The 20,859-nt window shown below is 39.8% G+C and overlaps 1 protein-coding gene across 9 annotated transcripts in view; it reads left to right on the forward strand.

Moving 5' to 3' along the window:
- ANO4 (anoctamin 4) overlaps positions 1 to 20,859 on the forward strand; it is a 215,941-nt gene that overhangs the window by 180,640 nt on the left and 14,442 nt on the right. For all 9 annotated transcript variants that reach the window (XM_065044232.1, XM_021283843.2, XM_065044218.1 and 6 more), the window contains 6 exons: positions 4,025 to 4,165; positions 6,644 to 6,808; positions 10,408 to 10,444; positions 13,017 to 13,128; positions 14,162 to 14,219; positions 16,931 to 17,028. In XM_065044232.1, the coding sequence (XP_064900304.1) occupies positions 4,025 to 4,165; positions 6,644 to 6,808; positions 10,408 to 10,444; positions 13,017 to 13,128; positions 14,162 to 14,219; positions 16,931 to 17,028 (611 nt within the window). The remainder of the gene's footprint in view (positions 1 to 4,024; positions 4,166 to 6,643; positions 6,809 to 10,407; positions 10,445 to 13,016; positions 13,129 to 14,161; positions 14,220 to 16,930; positions 17,029 to 20,859) is intronic.

Here is a 20,859-nt window from a genome sequence, read left to right on the forward strand (position 1 = left end):
AGGAGACAGCGGCCTTTTCAGAAGCAGTGTGCCAGGCAGTACTTTTCTTTCTCAAATTAGAGGTTACAGTTGCCAATAGAAACTCAACTGGCTGCTTCTCAAAGATTTATGTGACCAGCCATCAGAGCATCAGTGTCTCATTGGGATGAGACCTCCCTTCTTCCTTTGTTCAGCATTCAGTGGGATCCCAAGAGCAGGAACTGATTTTGTCCTAGAGGTGTCTTCTCTGAAGATGCTACAGCTGCCAGTGCCCATTCCTATTGCAGAACTCAGGCATGTCCTTGCTTTAAGGTCAGCTCTACGGACCACTGTCTCCTCTTCTTGAGTAGCGAATGCTGCACTTTTCCATTGGCACTGGGATCTTTGCAGAACTTTTCCCCCAAGACAGTCACAGTTTACGAGCAGCTGATATCCCAACTGAAAAAGTGTAGCGATCATTTCCCTTTTAAAGGGTTCAAAGTCCACCTCTTCACTTTGCCATCATCTTCAGCTGCAAGCAGGATGATCTGCAAACCACAGGTTTCTCAAGGAGACTTACTTCTGGGGGTGCTACCATTGTCCCAGTGGTCAAGATTCAGATTTTCAATCTTTTACAAATCCTTTTTCTACATCTGGGCTATAGAGGACAATATACAGAAGACAATAGCCCACAAGCACCAAGATGGGGCCTTATCAATGCTTAAAAATATCTTAAGGGTAGGTGTCAAGAGGATGGGGCCAGAGTTTTTTCAGTTGTCCTCAGTGATACAATTGGGGGCAATGGGGACAAACTGAAACACAGAAGTTCCATCTGAATATGAGGAAAAACTTCTTTGCTCTGAGGGTGACAGAGCACTGGAACAGACTGCCCAGAGAGGCTGTGGAGTCTCCTCTGGAGACATTCAAAACCCACCTGGACATGTTCCTGTGTAACTTGTTCTAGATTAATCTCCTTTAGCAGAGAGGCTGGACTAAATGGTCTCCAGAGGTCCCTTCCAACCCCAGCCATTCTGTGATTCTATGATATCCTTGGACTAGGAAGGACTCCTGCAAGAATTTGCCTGTTGAAGGACTTAAAACTCCTGAAAGAAAACTATGTATTTCACAAAAAGATTGGAGTAGCTCTTCTAGTCCACAAAGCTCTGGCCTAAGGCAGTGACATTGATCTGTATTTGATACTCCAGAAATCAGTATGGTTTCTCTTGTGAGTAGAGAATTGGACTGGGCCATGTTTGAGAAGTGAGAAGGAAGGAGAACAGTCTGTTTTACGTAGATTGAAAAAGACACATCCTGTGGAGTCTGATCATGAAGTTGCACATGTCAGCGAGATGTCAGTGAGTATTTTGTCTCCATAAGGTGAAAATTTTACTCCTAAAAGTGCTGCTTTCTAATATAATCACTGCTAATTAAATTTCCTCTCTACATTCCATTCAGTTATCACTGGACAAAATCAGTCAATTCCTTTTATTAGCTATTTCAAAGAAATAAATTAAAGAGTTCTAATTACCAAGCTTTTGTTAATGAACATTGTTATTTTTATTAACATTTTCTGCCACATCTAGCTTTTGCTTGCTTTAATTTTCATTGTCAAATTGAAAAACAAGGTTTTGCTACAGAGGGAAATTTATTAATTCCTACCAACAATAGATCAAATAGAACCAGCATTTATAAGGCTTCCTATCACTTTGGTATCACTTTTCTGTTCTAAATGAGGAGACAAAGAAATGAAATAATGAAGACAATGGGAAGGAGAACTAAATTTGTTCAGATATGCAATCTTGTGAATTCCTTAGCATTCTAGATTTTCACCCAAGGCAGGCATGCAGGCACCCAGGCAGCCCCTGTGGCGTCTGGGTCCCACAGCCTGGGGACATGGGCTGAATGTCTCTGGCTCTTTCAGTCCTGCCCATTTGGATTTCCTTTTCTTGTAAATGAGGTGGAAGGTGGGAGACATGGAGAGTAACTGGGTCTTGGCTGGGTGTGCAACAAGAAACTAACTGCACAGAGTTCCTGGCACTCCCAGCTGAAATATGGCTTCTGTTGCTATTTACAGCATCCATTTTTTTCTTCTTCAGTGTCACTTCAGTGTCATTAATCTCAGCTAGATACGTACTGTCCTCTTCCTGCTCCAAGCTGCGCTCAGTTTCCCTTAGTATCATTAAACAGGTTCAAGGTTTCATGCCAGAGTTTCACTTTTGTGTGGAGATGTATCTATAAAAATAGCATTTGCGTTATCTGAATTGAGTGGAGATCATAGGAGGTACCTAGATTCATGTAGGGGTGGATATGACAGGAACTTCTCTACAGTGCAGATTGTAAAAGATAATCAAACCTTGGCTTAGAGGCAGCTGCAGAGGAGAAAGGGTTTCTTGTATACGACTTGGAAGGTCAACTGCCAGAGCCCTTGCACAATCTACAGGGTGCAATTCTCAAGTTCCCTGCTTCAGTGCTGTCTCACTCTGTCCTTTTGCATGTCCCTAGGCATACAAGAATACTGCTTGCATTGTTTATCTTGCTAGATTATGGTCTGCTCAGCAGCCTTCATCCCTGATATGGCAGAAACAGTTTGAGCAAGGTAGAATAAAAGCAAGGTGTTACCCTGCCTCCACAGAAATGTGCTTAGCCTTTGTACAGAGCTAATGTAGGGCTGATTCCCTCAAGCACGTAATTAGTTACACAGGCATTGCAGCTGAGCATTCATGCCTCTTAATTTTTTTTTAATATCATGTTACCAGGTTGCTGCTTGAATTTGGGAGAATAAGAATTCCCCAGGGGAATTTTATAAAAAGAATGTAGGATTTTAGGATATCTTATTTTTATTCACATTCTAAAGGCTTGTATGAGCAGTTAACATTCACCTATTTCAATGCAGTCATTTAAGCTCTGGGCATTTACAACTTTCAATCAGTCAAAGTTCAATTAAATGCCTTTGAAGGGTGGGAAGTGACTGAAGTTGGTAATCTGGGTTCTTGGTTGCCACAGAGAAACAAACACATAGCAGAGGCCTGGTGGAAAAGCTGCAAAGACTGTCCATAGTGGCCTTTGTCCTCCCTTGTAGCCAGCTGTACCATCGGCCAGTTCTCCAATGTGCACCAGAACATTGTAAAACTTGATCTAATGTATACAGACTGCCAGCAGCTGTGAGAGACCATCTTCACAGCCTGATGGTTTCTCTGATCTCTGACAGCATCCCCAACGTCACACTTAGGTGAGGTGGCACAGGACACCTGCTGTTGGTGAACTTCCAAGATGGCAGGGTGGTCGGGCAGCCCCATAGCATCTGAAGACCGTGTGGTCTTACCTGAACTAAGTGTGAGCCCTGCCTTCTGACAAGGCTGTAAACACATGTAACCAAGTGTCTCCCCAAGAAATCCCCATGTTTCATTTCAGAAGTGAGTTTTTATGGCAAAGCAGGACTTGACATTTCTGCTGCTGAAAGCTGTTCCTGATAATAACACTGTTCAGGTTAGGAAGGAATATTAGATGGCATGGCTCCTTCAAAAGCTGACAAACTTTTGCTAATAACAGGAAGGTAACCAATTACCTAGCAAACAGAAGTTATGTTTGGAAAAAGGAGGGGGTTTGGTTGTTTGGTTTCGTGGGGATTAATCTGTTTGGTTTGTTTTTTTTGGTTTGTGGGTTTTTTGTTGTTGTTGTTGGGTTTTTGTTGTTTGTTGGTGGTGGTTTTGTTTTGATTTTGTTGTTTTATTTTTTCTCCTTTTTGCTTCCTTGTAGAATTCTAGTATCGATAGGATAATATCAGGCTGTAAAACTCTGTGGCATCAACCTGAAAATTATTTGGCTTACAGCCATATTGTTTAGATGAGTAGCTAATTGGGGAGTTTCCTAGATATTCCCACTATGGTTTTATGAGTCCAGTGATTTATTCTAGTTGTCATGAAGGAGAACTGATTTCCCAGCTCAGCTTTCCTAGTAGCTATGCCACATGCCGAATTCAAAGAATTCCAAATAACAGTGATACGAAGTTTCCTACAGAATCTTTCCTAGCTGTGCTGTATGTGAACATTCTCTGTTTTCTCTTTAGGAGGAAATACGTCCACAGTTTGAAGCCAAGTACTCCAAGAAAGAACGAATGAACCCTATATCTGGGAAGCCAGAGCCTTATCAAGCATTTGCAGATAAATGCAGCAGACTCATTGTTTCTGCATCTGGAATATTTTTTATGGTTTGAGAACTATTATTTATTTACCAGTTGAAAAAATACAAAATAACATTATCTCTGAAAACCTGTATATAGCAAATCACCTGAGTTTCTGTACAGTCCTACACTGGTTTAGTCTCACAGATAGCTAAGTCATTTCTTCAAGGCTATACACCTAATGCTATATGTAACCACATACGTGCCAGAATAGATCACATTTAGGCATCAACTTCAGCTCCCTGGTTTCCTTGCCTTCCCTGTGTAGACAGTGCTGAGTGATGGGTAGACATGCCATGGAAGTGGCAGTTGTTCTTTGTAAACTCTACAGAGAATCTAAGTGCTTAATGATGTTAATATGTCCTAGTTTTTCAGTGTATTGAAGAGGTAAGGAAAGAAGGTTCGTATTTTTAGTGCAATTGAAATGGAGAAACCGATGTTGCTTGTCTAAAATGAGTCATCTCTCCCCGCTTCCAAAGTGCAAAATAAACACAGCGGCAAAATCTTCCCTAACAGAGAGCTGCATGCATCTCTGCTGAAATGCCCCCATTCTATAACTTCACTGAAGCTGTTATTCACATCACAAACGCAGTGGTCTTGAAAACACAGCTGACATCAACTCAGAGCTTCATGGAATTTACTAGGGCCTTCCCACAACGTTAGGAAATGATACATGTGTAGAGCTTCAGGAGCTGTGGGGAGCCAGGTGGGTGAGCCAGCCCAGCAACTTTGTGTTTGAATGAGATCGGAGGGAACAGGGCAGAGGGCTTGTAAGAAACTGATGACTTCAAAACTGTCCAAAGCAATCTTGGGCAAGAAAGGCAAGGGTGTTATCAAGATGAACTGTGCTCTGGTATGTGAGGTGGATGGACAGAAACACACAGAGAAGCACTGGGCACAAGGAGCCAACATTCCAACTCAGTCCTTGAAGACACTTCCACTCAAGACTGCAATCTCTGCGCAGAATTGGTTCTACACCTGCAACATTTTGCATATTTTCCCTATGTCTTTTTCTTGAAGGGAGACAGTTTTCACTCCCTACCCTTTGCAAATACAGCCATTAATCTTCTTAGCCTAGTGACAGATCTTGCTCAAAGTGCCAGAGAAAGCAGCCTTGCTCTGAATTGTGTGCACCACAAACTGTCTCCAGAACAGTCCTTGAAACAGGACAAGGATTACTTTCACTGAAGATATTTTTTATTGCTGGCAAAGCATGGACTTCCAATGAGTTAGAAAAACTCTGAATTTTCCCCCACTTAGGTAAAAATATTCCTTTAAAATTATAGCTTTAGTCACAGGAGATGTAATATATGCTTACCAAATCTTCAAGTTAGAGAAGTTCTCAAAATTTCACAGTGCTAACTCTCCCAGTGGAGTTACTAATAGACCTTGAACTGTGTTAGTGGTTCCCTGTTAACAAAGGAAATTGGTCTTTCTTCCCCTCAACACTATGCAGGGAATCCAGAAACAATCCTTCACGTTCACACACATTTTTCTTTTTCTTCTGCAGTGGGATTATGTCAATCAATTTTGTAACTCATAAAATATGAAACCAGCTTGATTAGCATTCAGTGTTTTCAAAATAATTCTGCACATTCAGTTAGCTTAGATACACTTCAATTTTGATAGGTTTAGGTTGTCTAATGTATGACCTTGGAATACAGTTATCTTTTGCAAACAGTTATCTATCTTCTACCAAAGAAACCCTCCTTAACTAGTGAGGTAGCTAATGGGTACTGTGTCAGTGTTCCTATGAAACGAGTCACCCACAATAATTCCCAACTGTTTGTCCTTGTGGTGGCTTGCTAAACTGTGACATAAATTGGTCACGATGGAAAACAGTTATCAGTTAGTGCTCAGATGTTGTATATTGAACATCAAGTGATTTAGCAGCCTGTTTCAGCTGCATGGCTTTCACATTATAGCTGTCACATTTGCTGGAAGTCTCATCAGAGAAGAAATTACAATGGCAATTGAATTTGTTACCTTCCCTGGAAGGAATCTTTCCAGAACTGTAGCAAGAAACAGCTCACTAGAGCACTAGCTTGCCAGGGTTGTAGTTGAGGCAGTGCTTACAAATAGAGACATTTTTCCTGTAAGTGTGAAGTCCATTACAGCACAAAATCCATCCCAAATATGACACCATCAAGCTGGAACATCAGCTTGAGACTAGACTTTGCACATTACGGAACATGCATGTAAGGAAAATTTCTGATTCCCAGAGCCGGCAACACCGTTTCCATATTCATGCTAAAGAGGTACTTTAAAAAAAAAGTTTAAAACTAAAAATTATTTTCATATTCTTTAAAATGTATTTTGCATTATGAAAAATAAAAAAAGACTTTACAATAAGAAGAATATTCATGTTGAAACCTTTCTCTGAATTAAAATGGATGTATGTTTCAAGTCCTTCATGTCATTGTTTTACGTTTCAGAGAGAAGTAAACTCCTGTTGTATTGAAAGTTTTCAGGTTCTTCTCTCTGGTTTTCTTTTTCTTTCTTTAGATCTGTGTGGTGATTGCTGCTGTTTTTGGCATTGTTATTTACCGTGTTGTGACTGTCAGCACTTTTGCTGCCTTTAAGTGGGCTTTAATCAGGAATAACTCTCAGGTTGCAACTACAGGGACTGCAGTGTGCATCAACTTTTGCATCATCATGCTTCTGAATGTGGTGAGTAAAACTGATATATCCTAAGTTATATCTGAGCCATCAGATCAGTAGACATCTCAGTTTGCAGACCACTGAATGTTTTCAGTTCCCTTTTCAGCAGGAGTGGAGTGTCTTGCTAAGGTTGACATGGCATTGCTGTTTATGGGTATCATTCACTATTTATATAAAGTACAATTCCAAACCCAAAACATTATGTAAAGCATGTTTGAATGTTCAAAAAAAATATTTTAGGGAGAGATGCCCATACTCCAGTTTTATCTTCTGCCCCTTTTTTTCCTTTCACATACTTGAAGGTTTCAGTCCTTTTCATTAATATTCTTCTCTTTAATTAATGTTTCGATGTTATTGTTTAGATACATTGGCCAAGCTTAATTTTGTTTATCTTAGTTTTAGTAATTCTAGCATCAGTTTTTACAGTAGTTTGCCAGTGAGGGTATGAGTGTACAAACACAATGCCCATATGCAGGAGAATTCCCTCGGTCTGAAAACTTCACAAGGTTTGAGTAAACTTGACTTGCTTCCTGACCTGCCTATGGCCTTAGCCAGGGTATACCAGAGACATGGTCTGGGTGCATTGTAGGGGGCCTGGCTGAGGTCACGTTATTGTGAACTGGTTTGAAACTAGACTTTAGACAAAGACAAAAATAGAATTTCTGTGTGGTAACAGCCCCAGTGAGTATAGCATAGATTAGAGGGGGAATGAGTATCATCTTTCCATTGAGATGCAGTTACTTCTGTATATTGCTGTCATAGTTATTAGTTGCTCTTGACAAGAGGTATATAGGCTTTTACTATCAGGTTTTTGTCAACTGACATCATAAGAATGTACTTTAAGGGGAAGGAGGGGTCAGCCTACAAACCATCCAGGTACTGGAGCCAGGGTGAAGTTTTTCTTACCCAATCAGTAGTAGGTGTCTTCTGCAACTAAGCATGTTAGGCTTTGGTCCATGAGATATGCTGACTTACTTCCCAGGAGAAGTATGAGATGTTATTTCGGGCTTGCACATTTCCAAATGCTAGCTTAGAGACTACTTTCTTTCCTGTGCAATGCCCAAGCATTTCCATCATCTAAAAATTAATCTTAACAGCTTCTCATTTATAGAGCAGGGAATTCCAAGAGGCTTTGCTGCAGGACTTTACTTCTCCATTTGGCCCAGGGAAGACTGGATTGGTGACTAGGACAGTCTATAAAGAATTGTTGACTTTCCTATGTTTTCCCTAAGGTGAGACTGTAGACTGAGAAAAGGCAAAAAGAAGAGGTAGAAGCTGTTATTCTCTCTGAATTTGAATGGAGGGTTCTCATGTTATTTTTGATTTAATGTTTGTTGTCTGCAGCTTTGGGGGGTTTTCTCTAATCCACCTAGAGCACAAAACAAACATAGAAGAAATAAAAAGAAAAGTATATATATTTATGTCAGTACAACAGCCATTTCCAAGCTCTCAGGACATGTCATTGTATATGTAGTGAAGCAGCAACAAAGAAGTACTGCCAAATCAAAATTGTTTGCTTCTCAAAGAGTTTTACAGCTTAGAGATTTTTTTTACAGAATGGAAGATGGCTTGAAGGTGCTTTTTGAGAAACTTTGTTTTATTTCCTAAAACATGTCAAATAAGTAGAGCACTGCAAAGATGGAATTATTAAACCTTATACTCGTAACCACAGCCTTCGATCCGGATACAGCTCATAGAAACAAAGATCCTCAAAATATGAAACTGCAGAAGCTTTTCAAAAGAAGGACTTAAGAACATAATCCCTCACTTCCCGTAATGGATTAATGTAGTCTACTGAAGGACAGTAGAGGTACTTTTTGGAGAAAAAAAAAAAGAAAAAAAGTCCCTGGGAGCAGTTCAGGTAGTTGAATCCTCTACAAACTGTGACTCAAGAAAAGTAGCAGGAGAGTGAGAAAAGATACAGTAATAAAACCAGAATGGACCAAGATACATAAAACAGTGGGGAATTCACTGCTCAGAAGCCTGCAAAACTGCCAGTGGTTTTGATATGAGTTGACAACCTCTCTAACCATCAGGGGAAAGGTCTAGACCACAAGTAACTTCTAGACTGGAGGCTCTGAGAGCTAGGTACATATACAGACACATCCGTTGTGACAAAACTAATTGACCTTCAAGCATAATGTCTCACAGATATCCTGCAGCCTGACCTGGGAACAATCATTAGCTTTACCTAGGTTAATAAAATGTATTAATTCCATTTATATCACCCACAGAAAATATAAGCGCAGAACAGAATATGATCCTAAACAAGGGCCTTTGGGACTAGCAGTGATAAACTGCAGTAGCAGATAATTAGATCTGGACATTGTTAACAGAATCTCTAACGCAGTCTTACTGTTCCGGGAGGAATAGCAACAAAATACAGTTTTGATACTCCTTTTTGCAGAGTAATGTACATTTGTAAAATAGCCCACTCCCTGCTGGGATCAGGAAATAAACCACCCAGCCATTTAGCACTTTTACAGCTGCCCTTAAGAGAAGCTTCTAAACCCAGAAGAAACCACCTTTTTCATTACTTGAAACAAAACTGTTTACTCCACAGGCAGCAAAAAGCTATTCTAAGCAAGAAGTGGTTGATAACATGGATGAGATAATTATGGATTACTTCACTTCTTAAGAAGGCAGTTTGATCCGTAAATTGTACATAACTCAATTTAAGCAAGAGTTTATAAGGATTACTGCAAATGAAAAAAACATTGCTGATATGCACTTTAGAAATAAGTACGTACTTGAGCCTGAAATATGAGGAGCTTTGTATCCCTTTAGGCATCAGTGAGAGTTCAGGACATTTATCATTTTGCGGAAACAGGCTCCAGATTCATTTAAAGCAAATGGAAATCATTGTATTAATTTACACTAATACCGACGTTGGTGGTGACGTACTTTATAAGTTCAAAACCGCCTTGCAAATACTACTTGTAAAAACCCTCCAAGTTAGTTTTTGTAAGCTTTATTAAGTTAGCAGTCTACTGGAGAGTTTGAGAGCACAGCATCTGCTAAGCGCATTAAGTACCGCTTAGGATTTAGAACAATGTCACTGACTCAGTAAGAAATGTGTCTGGTGGTGGGGATTACTAAAGAGTTTATCTGAAGCAACCCTGTCTCCTCAGTGTCTTTCCTTTCAGCTCCCAAAAAATCCCTAACAAAAACAAAAAGACAAAAATACCCAACATGCCAGAGCATACTCTTATTATAGTGATTTTTTTTTTTTTTTTTGGTGAGATAAATGATCCATAAGTAACTAAAACAAAAATCCCAGTTGTGCTATTGTTCTGCTTCGTGTTTTTGGAAAAGTTACCTCACTCTTTTTCACTGTGTATATAAAATAGGGACAGTGACAACATTCCTTGTCCATATATTGTACAACAAAAAAGCTTACTATAAGCTTTAAAAATATTACTGTTCCTTGTTTGATTATATCATTATTGTATTATTACTATATAGTTTTATTATCACCACTATCAGAACATCACTAAGACAACCTAGATATTATATTTAACATGTAAGAGCAGTTACTCTACTTAGAAAGCAGTTCTCTATTTTGCAGCTAGTAATGTATCTAAGAGTCCATTTCTCCTCTGTTACAGCTGTATGAAAAGGTTGCTCTTTTCCTGACGAATTTAGGTAAGCAATGTTAAATACTAAACTGAATGATATTGTACTGATTTTTTAGTCCCTATACTGTGATGGCATTCAAACCATCTGTGTAAATATGAAAAATACTGGTTAATTTGCAATCTATAGGAATCAAAGTTTTTGTTAAGTTTATAGTAAAGGAGCATATAAACTAAGCTATAGTACCATTCCATCAGTGGTGACAACAGTGACCCACCTGCCATGCTCGGCTCTTGTTCAAACCCCTTATAAGAACTTAAACAAAATGTTACCTCAGGGGAAAAAGCAGGACAGACTGAACATTCAAAACCTCCAGCTTTTGTGAAGACCTGGAAGTGTGGAAATCAGTTCTGGAAGCTAAATTTATAGCTTGAAACTAAGGTGTTTATTGACTATCAAACATGTGCCTTTGAGAGGGGAAGTGATTTGGAGGGAAAATAACCAGGTGACTCACCAACTCTACCAACACCTAAACTCTATTGGTGTTCTAAGTATCACTAATCTTTTCAGCTCACCCATAAAGGTGATCTTCACACTAGAGAAGGGCAACATATTTTCTAAGGACAGCACGTACTCTCACTGGGGTAGCAATAGCCTGTCATTGATATATCCATGGTTTGGGCAGAGTCTCTGGAGATCGTGATAATTTTGGAAGATTGCAGTAGTTGTTAGTAATGGGCAAAAGGGCTCCTTAGCATTGAGAAGCCTGAAATGAGACTTCCTAAATGCCAATTAAGTGAACTGTATTATGGCATGTGTAGAAGTGGTTTGAGAAGATTGTTTTGAGTTTCTGGATTGCTGTGTATATTGATGATGTTGAGGAAGGTCGACAGGCCTGGTTCAGACCAGGTGAACAGATTTTGGTGTCTTTTCAGAGGAAACACACAGCTGATTTTAGCTAGTGTCAGGGCTTCTCTACATCTGGGAAGCCATAGGTGAAGTGTTCAGAACATGTTTGTGTAAGATAGCAGATTATTCTGTTGTTTCCTATTAGACTGAGAGTCCTCCTTTGTATATCGTAAATTTAAAATATTTTTGCCATCCTGTATCCATGCAAAAGATATCTGCTAGTTACAGTTGAGAAATACTACTTTCAAGCTTGTGATTTGCACAGGCTATGACCTTTTGCTCCCTGTGACACCCTGGGGACAGTAAGATATGGTCTAGAGGCCTTGAAGCTTGATTACTTTCTACCAGGTTATCTTTAATGTAGATCTGCTTCTTGTGGCCTGTGCAGAAGGAACAGGTGTGAAAACTCAGGGGTTCAAGATGTTCAGACTGTTTTGTGGTTTTTACTCTGATGGCCTAAGTAGCTGATTTGGTTTGAATGACCTTTATCAGTGTAATAAGCTCAGAGTGGGTTTGGCAGCAAAGCTACATTCAGGATGTCCTTCTTCAGCCTTTGCAAAACCTTCTTCAGAGCTCAGGTCTGTGCTTCTCCAGAGCATTGCCATTATCTCTGATGGGCATATAAGCAAAGCTTCAGCTGCAGCAGCCTTATTAAAGTCAAACTTTTCCTTCCCTCAGACTGGCATCAAAATTTCTTGATACTTTATTTCTTTCTGCTTAGACAAATATGCATATACTGGCCTATGTACAAACTTGAGTTTCTTGGTAGGCATTTCCAAATCCCTAACACAGTTGTCAGTTTATGGTCTGTTTTGTAGTTTTGTTGATGCATCTATTTGAAATTTCTTCATGAGTAGAGCAGCTCTAATTAAAAAGAATCTAGTTTATCATTGTTGTTTCTGTACTTTCAATACTTTACTGGAGGCTCCTTTGGAAGTAGTACTAAGAGTACTACCTTTATAATACTCAGAATCACCATTAGTGCCTCCACTTCTATGCTTCTTCTGTTCACAGCAATGGTTGACTAATAACAAGCTCCTGACAACTATAAAGTAGTTCTAGGACATGGTACTGGTGTGTTGGCATAGCTATTTTGTTGACTTCTGTCTTGATATCTCTTTAGACGGAGACTAAAGACCTATCTGAAGGGAAGAATATGTCTTCCCTTTCCCGTTTGCCTTACCCCATCCATTGCAAAATGTTTTTTCTCAGTCTTCTGTAATGAGTTCCCTGGGATGAGGAAAGGGACTCATGCAGTAGCCACTCTGTAGAGTCCTTAGGTGCTAAGCATGGCGAGCAAATCCATGAAACAGAAGGATTTGCTCCTGTTCAGTGTGACATCTCCAACAAAAAGGCACATATGAAGCTTGTAGAGTGGTGCTTCCTGGCAATGTCGTTATGGTAGATTGCAGTAAAGGAAATAAGAGAAGAGCCTGAGCCTGTAAAGTGCACAGGAATCCAGGAGGGATGTTTAGTATACAAATTATCTCAACCGTTTTTACAGCCTCATGGGAATATACTTATGCAGGTATCAGAAGAGATTTCTAAGTGTTTACAAACTCACTTGCTGTGTGCTGCATTTGGATACAATTTCTTCTGTCAGCTTATATTTTGAAATCAGCAGGCTAATTTACAAATACATTTCCAGTTTTGGTAGGTGTGCGCAGCCTTTGTGCCAAGGGAAATTGTTAATCTGATTACACCTCTGAAACTCTGCTCTCTTTCTTCACAGAGCAGCCTCGTACCGAATCTGAGTGGGAGAACAGCTTCACTCTGAAAATGTTTCTTTTTCAGTTTGTCAACCTGAACAGCTCTACATTTTATATAGCATTTTTCCTTGGAAGGTAGGATTGATGTCTGCACCCTCATATGTGCAAAATAAAGTAGACAGAAGAAATAAAGTTGCCTGTAATGAAACAAAATGGGAAAATGTTATCACACATCTCAAAATGCAAATTCCATACTGGCAAAGTTGGACAGATTGCAGTTTCATTTTCCTTTCAAAAACCCAGAAACAGATGTAGTTTTCATTTCCTAGCACCACATTGACTCAATGCTAACATTTAACAATTTCACTACTGGGAACTGACACATCCCACAATATTATACATGCAGATGACTTCACTCTGTCTTTATGTGTGTAATTTGTACGGATAAGCAAATAACGCTGTGTCAGAATAGACTAGACTAGAATAGAATAGTTCAGTTGGAAGGGACCTACAACAATAATTTCGTCCAAGTGCCTGAATAGTTTGCTGATTTTATTATATTATTTGGACTGTTAAGAGTGAATTATGAACTATCAGTTGTTTTTCTTCCACATAAAATGAAATATATGTATATTTGTATGCCTCTTTCTGCAAGTCCCCAAAAAACAAAAGAAGAGCCTTAAGAGTAGAGAAGGCTTGAGTAGAAGAGTCCATCAGTATGGATTATTTGCATGTGGGAAGTTGTGGAAGACATTTTAGGAGAAAATATGGGAGAAGAGCAAGAAAATTATATTTTCCTAATGAAAACTAACATTTTCAGTGGTTTTATAGAAAGGCAGAGATCACAGCCCACATTATGGTGTAAGGAAATGGACCAGCAGTTGAAAGCCAGTGAACAGTTTTATTCAGATTTTCTCTCTTCTTTGCATATGCCAAACATCCAACAGCAGAATACTTGTCATAGAAATAAAACTGGAAGTAAAAATGTACTAGTCCTTCATGGAAATTTTTCCGGGAATCCCCCAAAACGTTTTGAAGCATAACTTCTTTTATAGTTCTATCAATCACGCTAAGATGACATTAGATTTAAATAACAGTATAAGCTTTCTTCTGCTACTGTGAACAGACTGCTTACACAACATAGCTGATGTATATTCCTGTGTTAAAGATTTACAGGACACCCTGGTGCCTACTTAAGGCTGATAAATCGGTGGAGACTGGAAGAGGTGAGTGTTCACTAACTACAGGCTGATTTATCTGCTGCCCACAGATGCAGTGAATGCAAGCAGAGGCAGACACAAAACTCTGCCTAGGTATTTTTGAGTGTGTTACCGGGGTTTCAGTTGCTGTCTAACTTCACGCTACTGACACTACAATCTGCTACAAAAACATCTACATATTGCTATACATGCCCTTTTCAGTGCTAGCAGTTTTAGTGTTTGCATCACATTTGGATAGTGGTATCAAATGGTTTAAATATTACCCAGAATTTTACACTAGAAATATTTAATCCTTGGAATGAATCAAAGTCAGATATGAATCTGACAACTTTTTTGCTTCTAAAAACATCCTTTCTTCTCAGCTTTTCTAGCCATGCTGACCAGAGAGCTAAAATAATAACTTAAAAGTCCAGACACATAAAATGTACTTGAACGTTGACCAAAGCAACTGAACTTCCCGAAAGAGTTACTGGCATAATGTTCCATGTCTGTAAAACCAAATGGATCTGGAGAGCAATGATAGGCTGGCTTTGCAGGTCACTCAAGGACCAATCCCATTTTTTTTTGGCAAATGCATTCAGAATTCAAAAACCACTTGACAGTTATTGGAGGTGAACAGCAGCAGTTTCTGGAGCACTCATGTAGTTTCCAGTGCTGCTATTTGCACACTCAAATCCCATGGTTTCTTTTCTGCTTCACAGCTGAATAACAGAACTTTGTAAATATGTGACAAATGGCAAGTGGAAAATGCAGGTCTTTCACTGCCAACACAAATTTACAAACACTTCTAGATATATACATATTTTGGTTAATAGACATCAATACAAATACTAGCAAAAAAAAAAAAAAAAAAGGAATAATTTGAAAAAGCTGTCCTACTTTTGAAGTAGTGAATTATGTACATTCAAGGAAAGAATACTTGACAAATGGGCAGACAGAAATTCACTGAACATCCCTCCAAAGTCTGAGAGGGGCTTGGCTGACCTAACAGCTTGCTGCTGCTGAAGGATAACAGTTCTGCTCTTCCTTTGAGCCCTCCCCCAGAAGTTTGCTCCTTCTTCTTCCTCTGCACCGACTCTGGCTTGCCCAGCCCTGTGAGGACTGTATTCAGTTCCCTGTATCAGCAGGAAACTCATCATTCTTCTGGCTAAATTAGTTTTCCGATGAGTTACTGGGCTAAATCATCTCACAGAGGGATCAGAGGACAAGGAAATAACCCCATCTCTCCGCAGGAGCAGAGAAGGGAGGGAGAAAGAACTGGGCTTGGGACGGAAGTGCAACAGTGAGGCGTTACTGGTCGGTCAGTTGCTGGTGGAAGTTACTATTAGTAGTCCCTACTCTTTTGCTCTTTTCAGAGTAAAAAACAAAAATTAAAAAGAAAATTCTAATAATACAAGAAACATCTAATAAAAAAGTCTTGGCTTTATTGACCTTTATTGACCATAACTGTCTTATTAGGAATATAATTTAGAAAATAATGCCTAGGTATCCCTCCAACAGCCCTCTATTCACGTGAAGATGAAAACAAGTCTAAGACATATGACATAGTCCAGTCCAGTGTCCGTGACCTTATTCAGACCGCAATTTATATATTGGTGATGTTACAATTGTAATATCACTGCTACTTCTTTAACACTGCACATGCTTCTCTTATATTGCCTTAAGTGACTGAATCCTAAAACCAGAAGGATGATGATTTAATAATAATGCCAGAAAAGTCAATTAAAAAATATATATGTATATATATCTGCCACCCTGTTAATCTAAAGAGGAGCTGAATGAGGTCAACAGAAACCTCAGCAGGGACCCACGCTCTGAGCACTTAATAATGTAATTTGTATAAGAAATTGATATCACATTTTGTTACGGGTCATAACTAATCTTTCTCCCTAAAAGTTAAAGAGAAATCATTCTAGTTTTATGACAGTGATCTGTTCTACTTATCCATAATACCCAGGATTTAGCAATACAGCTCAGACTCCAGTGACTGGATCTGCAAAGACAATTGTGCAAAATGCTGTTTGAAGGCAGAAAGTTTTTGGTCTTTTTTGTTGTGTTTTGTTGTTTTTTTTTCCAATACTAGATGAAAAATTGTAGAATTACCTAGATTTGTACTAGCAGAGCATCTGTCCCAAAATGAGCACCACTTCTTCAAAGTCTGAAGCCACTGCTAAAGCAACCAAGCAGTCAGCAAGAGGCACTAAGAACTGTTGTTCAACAGCTAGAGATTTTAGTTCTTCAAGAAGAGAAAAGCTTTGTACGGTCCACTTAGTCATAAAGATTAAACAGTACACAATAAGCAGTATTAGTTCTGTCCTCTAGGCATAAACTGTTTGCTTGTGCAGCCAGCAGGAATTTTCTCTTCACTCTTTGACTTGATGTACAGTCAACATCCCCCAAAACTGTTGAAAACATTGGAGAAACTTGGCCACCTTTGCCTCTGTCCCGCACAGTTGCACAACATACTAGAAGCACTAATATGAAAACTGCATTGGTTTCACCAGATTCTGACCTCTGCAGAGAATTAGATGATAGGTTTAAAAGGTTGATGGTATGATAGTCTCATATGTTCCCATGTGTTTATACAAAAAAAAAAAAAGGCATTTAATTTCATTGAAGTAAATTATCCAATATCCACCTCTGGTCTTTAAGAAATGCTCTAAAACTCAGCATTATTTCTGTTTAACATTTTGTTTCTTTTTTTTTTTTTTCTGTAGTGCCACCCTAGTGGATGCCTTATTGATCTCTGTATGCAAATGGGTATTATAATGGTGTTAAAGCAGACCTGGAATAATTTCATGGAACTAGGCTACCCGTAAGTAGATATAATGCCTATGCTTCTGTCGGTCATAGGAGAATACTAAGTTTATGGTTTCCTTATCACTGGTTACATAAAAGTAAGATACATAGTCATTACAACAGAAAATCACCCCTTGGATACAGAACTTTTAAGACAGATTTCCAGACATATAGAAATAGATGGTGTTTGGTTTGTTTGTTTTTTTTCACGTTGGACATAGTTTGCAAAAGTGAACGCGCAATGTAAATATTAACAAATAAATAATATATAGGAAGTATTTGATTTCATTAAATTGTATTCCATGGTTTAAAATGCCCTTAAAAATAACTGTAGCACTGCTGTATTCCTTACACAGGAAATATTATATGTGTCATTTTTTACCTATGCCAGTAAGTTCTAAATTGGATTTCTCCTTGCTGGGTGATAAAAGATGCCTGAAAGGGCAGGTATGAGCTGGAAATCATGCACTGCTGGCATATATACTCTCAGAGATAGAAAAGTGTACTGACCAGTATATGGGCAAGTTCTCTGGTGATCTTCAGGGTATTATGAAGCTGTGCCCTAGTTAAAAAGGTCAACAATTATTAATTTCCTTTTGATTCATTTCTTATTGATTAGCATTTAATGAGCGTGTTTAATATAATTAATATAGAGAGTTGATGCTAAAGACAGCATGGCAGGTCATCAAGGGAAATTAGCAAGAGTGAAAATATAAGAGAGAGCTGACATTGTCAGAAAGTTTGCCCTTGCAGAGTTCAGAGGGATTTGCTTTGCTGCAGGATCCACAGCAGAGCTAGTGCAGAGTTGGGTCCCTGAGCTGCAGGAACGTGTTGCAGAAGCAATTTCAGGCAGCCTCAGTGCTAAACACATCTGGCTGTAATGAGAACGGATCAAATTATTAAATGCACAGAGTAATTGGCAATCAAGGTACTCAAAGCTTGCTCTCTGTCCAGGTTGGTGCCTGATGCTGCTTGCCAGGATTTTGCAGCTGTTCAGGCTGGAGGAATGAGCCAGGGTGAGGAGGAGGGAACAGCAGCAGCAATATTGATCCTTTCTTTCCACTCCCTGTCTCTTTTGTCAGCTTTCATTAGATCTTTCTGCTACCGATTAATAGGGATTTTTAAACCTAATAGAGAGCACAGAAGGGGATTAAAGAAGGTGACTGAAGGAGATAGGAGGAGGTTGTTTAAGAACAAGTGATTTAATAGGAATAAACTGCTTCAGGCAAAGTCAGTCTCTTCACTTTAGAGTCACAACGAAAATCACAACACAAAACACACAGTCACAACAACGTGAAATGTTGGTGAGGGGCCTGGAGCACAGGTCTTATGAGGAGCATTTGAGGGAGCTGGGGCTGTTTAGCTTGGAGAAGAGGAGGCTGAAGGGAGACCTTATCACTCTCTACAACTACCTGAAAGGAGGTTGTAGCATGGAGGTTGTTGGTCTCCTCTCCCAAGTAACAAGTGATAGGACAAGAGCAAATGGCCTCAAGTTGTGCCAGGGGAGGTTTAGATTGGATATTAGAAAAATTTCTTCATTAAAAGGGTTGTCAGGCATTGGAACAGGCTGCCCAGGAAAGTGGTGGAGTCACCATCCCTGGAGGTGTTTAAAAGGCGTTTAGACAAGGTTCTTAGGGACATGGTTTAGTGCTAGAGTTAGATTATGGTTGGACTTGATGATCCTGAGGGTCTCTTCCAACTGAAATGATTCTATGATTCTATGACTTATTCTGATGAGATGTATTTGCTCACCAGACCTTTCAGTTCACCTTCTAGCACTGAAATACTGCAAACAAGTGCATTTCCTTTTTGCGTGAAGAAAAAATCATTATTTCTGCTAAGAGCATGATCAGAGCCAAGACCATGTGGGTAGCCAGAGGATTTGGAGGCGATCCTATAGCCTGCAGGAGAACATCACTGCAGCTCCACCCGTGTGCCAGCAACTCCCTGCCAAGACCCAGGCAGAGTCAACACTGCCCAGTGCCAAAGCTGGTGGGAGAGAACATTTCCCCATAAGACAGCCCTCGAAGAGGAGCACCAGAAGCCTGTTTTGGAAAGTGCTTTTTTGCCCCATTTCAGGATGGCAGACCAGCTCTGGTGCAGGCATGTGCTCCCACAGAGACACATAGGGCAAGTCAGAAATGCCACCGTGTGTTCCTTGGTGACAGGAACACCAGCGCCTGCTGTCATGTTTCTCACTGACACGTGTAGCATTGGCTTCTCTTCTGAAATACCTGCCTGAGAATTAAAAACTAGGTTTCAAAGATAACACAGAGAGGCTCTAGGGTGTTCACTAGAGCACCGATTGGTGGTTACATTTTTAATACAAATACAGGCGTTTCAGAGAGATGCTTCTGCTTCATGCAAACACTGCCTTTAAACCTCTGGAAGCGTGCATGAGTTCACCCCTGTTGCATAGATACATTTGCAATAACTAAGAAAAAAATGTATGAATTATTGCTTGTAGGTGGAAATCTGCAATTTCAAGTGGATGTTTTTCTTGGAGGAAGAACATACATCCATATTAAAACCACATTATATCTCATTGCTCATATTTTGCTTACACATAAATCAGAAAACGACATCTCTTTGAATTTTCCTAGGAGTCTTAGATATTAAGTAACACTGATTATGGATTTCCCCTCTCACAAAGGAAGAAGTTAACTGGGATCTGTCTCAGAGTACTGGTCTCCCACTTACCCCTCAACCTGCTGCCTTTTCAGGAATTCAGTTCTCAGCCCGCTCACTTTCTCATGGGCAGGACATGAGAGGCCAAGTCCTGAATGCTGCTGTTGCCTGCCAAGATGTGCCCTTAACTGTCCCACAGTTCACCAGTCACTACCATGCTCATTCACAGGAAAGGCCTTTTTAGGCTTTTAGCACTCTAGTGACTGGCTGCAAGCTGCTAAAACAAAATATTTTAGTAGTTTCTTGTACTTCCAAATTTTGGGTTGAAATCCATACTTGTACATCTATATTTTTTTCTTGCACTTCTAAACTCTAGATTTTAATACCCTGCACTCAGTTGCAGCTACACTTCTTTGAGGAGGACAGCAAAATTATAACCTCTCTGGTAAATGGCCTGGATGGAAAAATAATCTCTAAGCTTTAAGAAAACAAGCAATTAGCCAAACTCATATCCAAATCCAGTGGCCATTTGCCTACCATTCACAGGTCAGATCAGGCCACTGTGAAGGCAAGAAGTGAAGCAGTCAAGAAAGGACTGAATTATTTGGGTGAGCCATCACTTTCCATCTTGCTGAAACAAAGGGGCCAACCACAACTTTGGAGAAAATCTCTGCCATGTTTGTTTTACTTTGGTTTTCTCTCCATGCTAACTCACTCATGTCCTTTGTCAGCCAAACCAGTGCAACTCCCTGACCTGGAGAGGCAAAGGTGTTTATTTGAGATGTGAGCACTCACTTATCTTCTGGCTCAGTTCCTCCAACCGCAGCCCTACACACACATTTATTTAGAAACAATATCTTCCCCCTCAAGTTCAGTACAGATCCCTCATTTCTTGAGCTGTAGGTAGTTCTCGTGTCAGCTATCCACCACTCGGCCACCATGTTTTGTCAGTAGTCCACACGCTTCCTTCTGCCTTTCCCTCTGAATGTCTGGCTGCAGACACCGTTTAGGGTTGCTTTTCCCTTCCGTGGTTGCCTGGGGACTGACACCCTACACACTGTAGAGCCGGGTGGAGATGCTGGCTCACACGCAGGGAGGGATCAAGCAGCATTAGCGCTCCACTTACTCATTTCTCAATTAGAGCTGAACTATCTCCACACAGCATTGCACTCTGACACACAAACAGACCCTAAAGTGATTTGGCATTATGTGTAGAGAA

This window comes from Columba livia, chromosome 1 (assembly GCF_036013475.1).
Source record: "Columba livia isolate bColLiv1 breed racing homer chromosome 1, bColLiv1.pat.W.v2, whole genome shotgun sequence".
NCBI classification, from domain to species: domain Eukaryota; kingdom Metazoa; phylum Chordata; class Aves; order Columbiformes; family Columbidae; genus Columba; species Columba livia.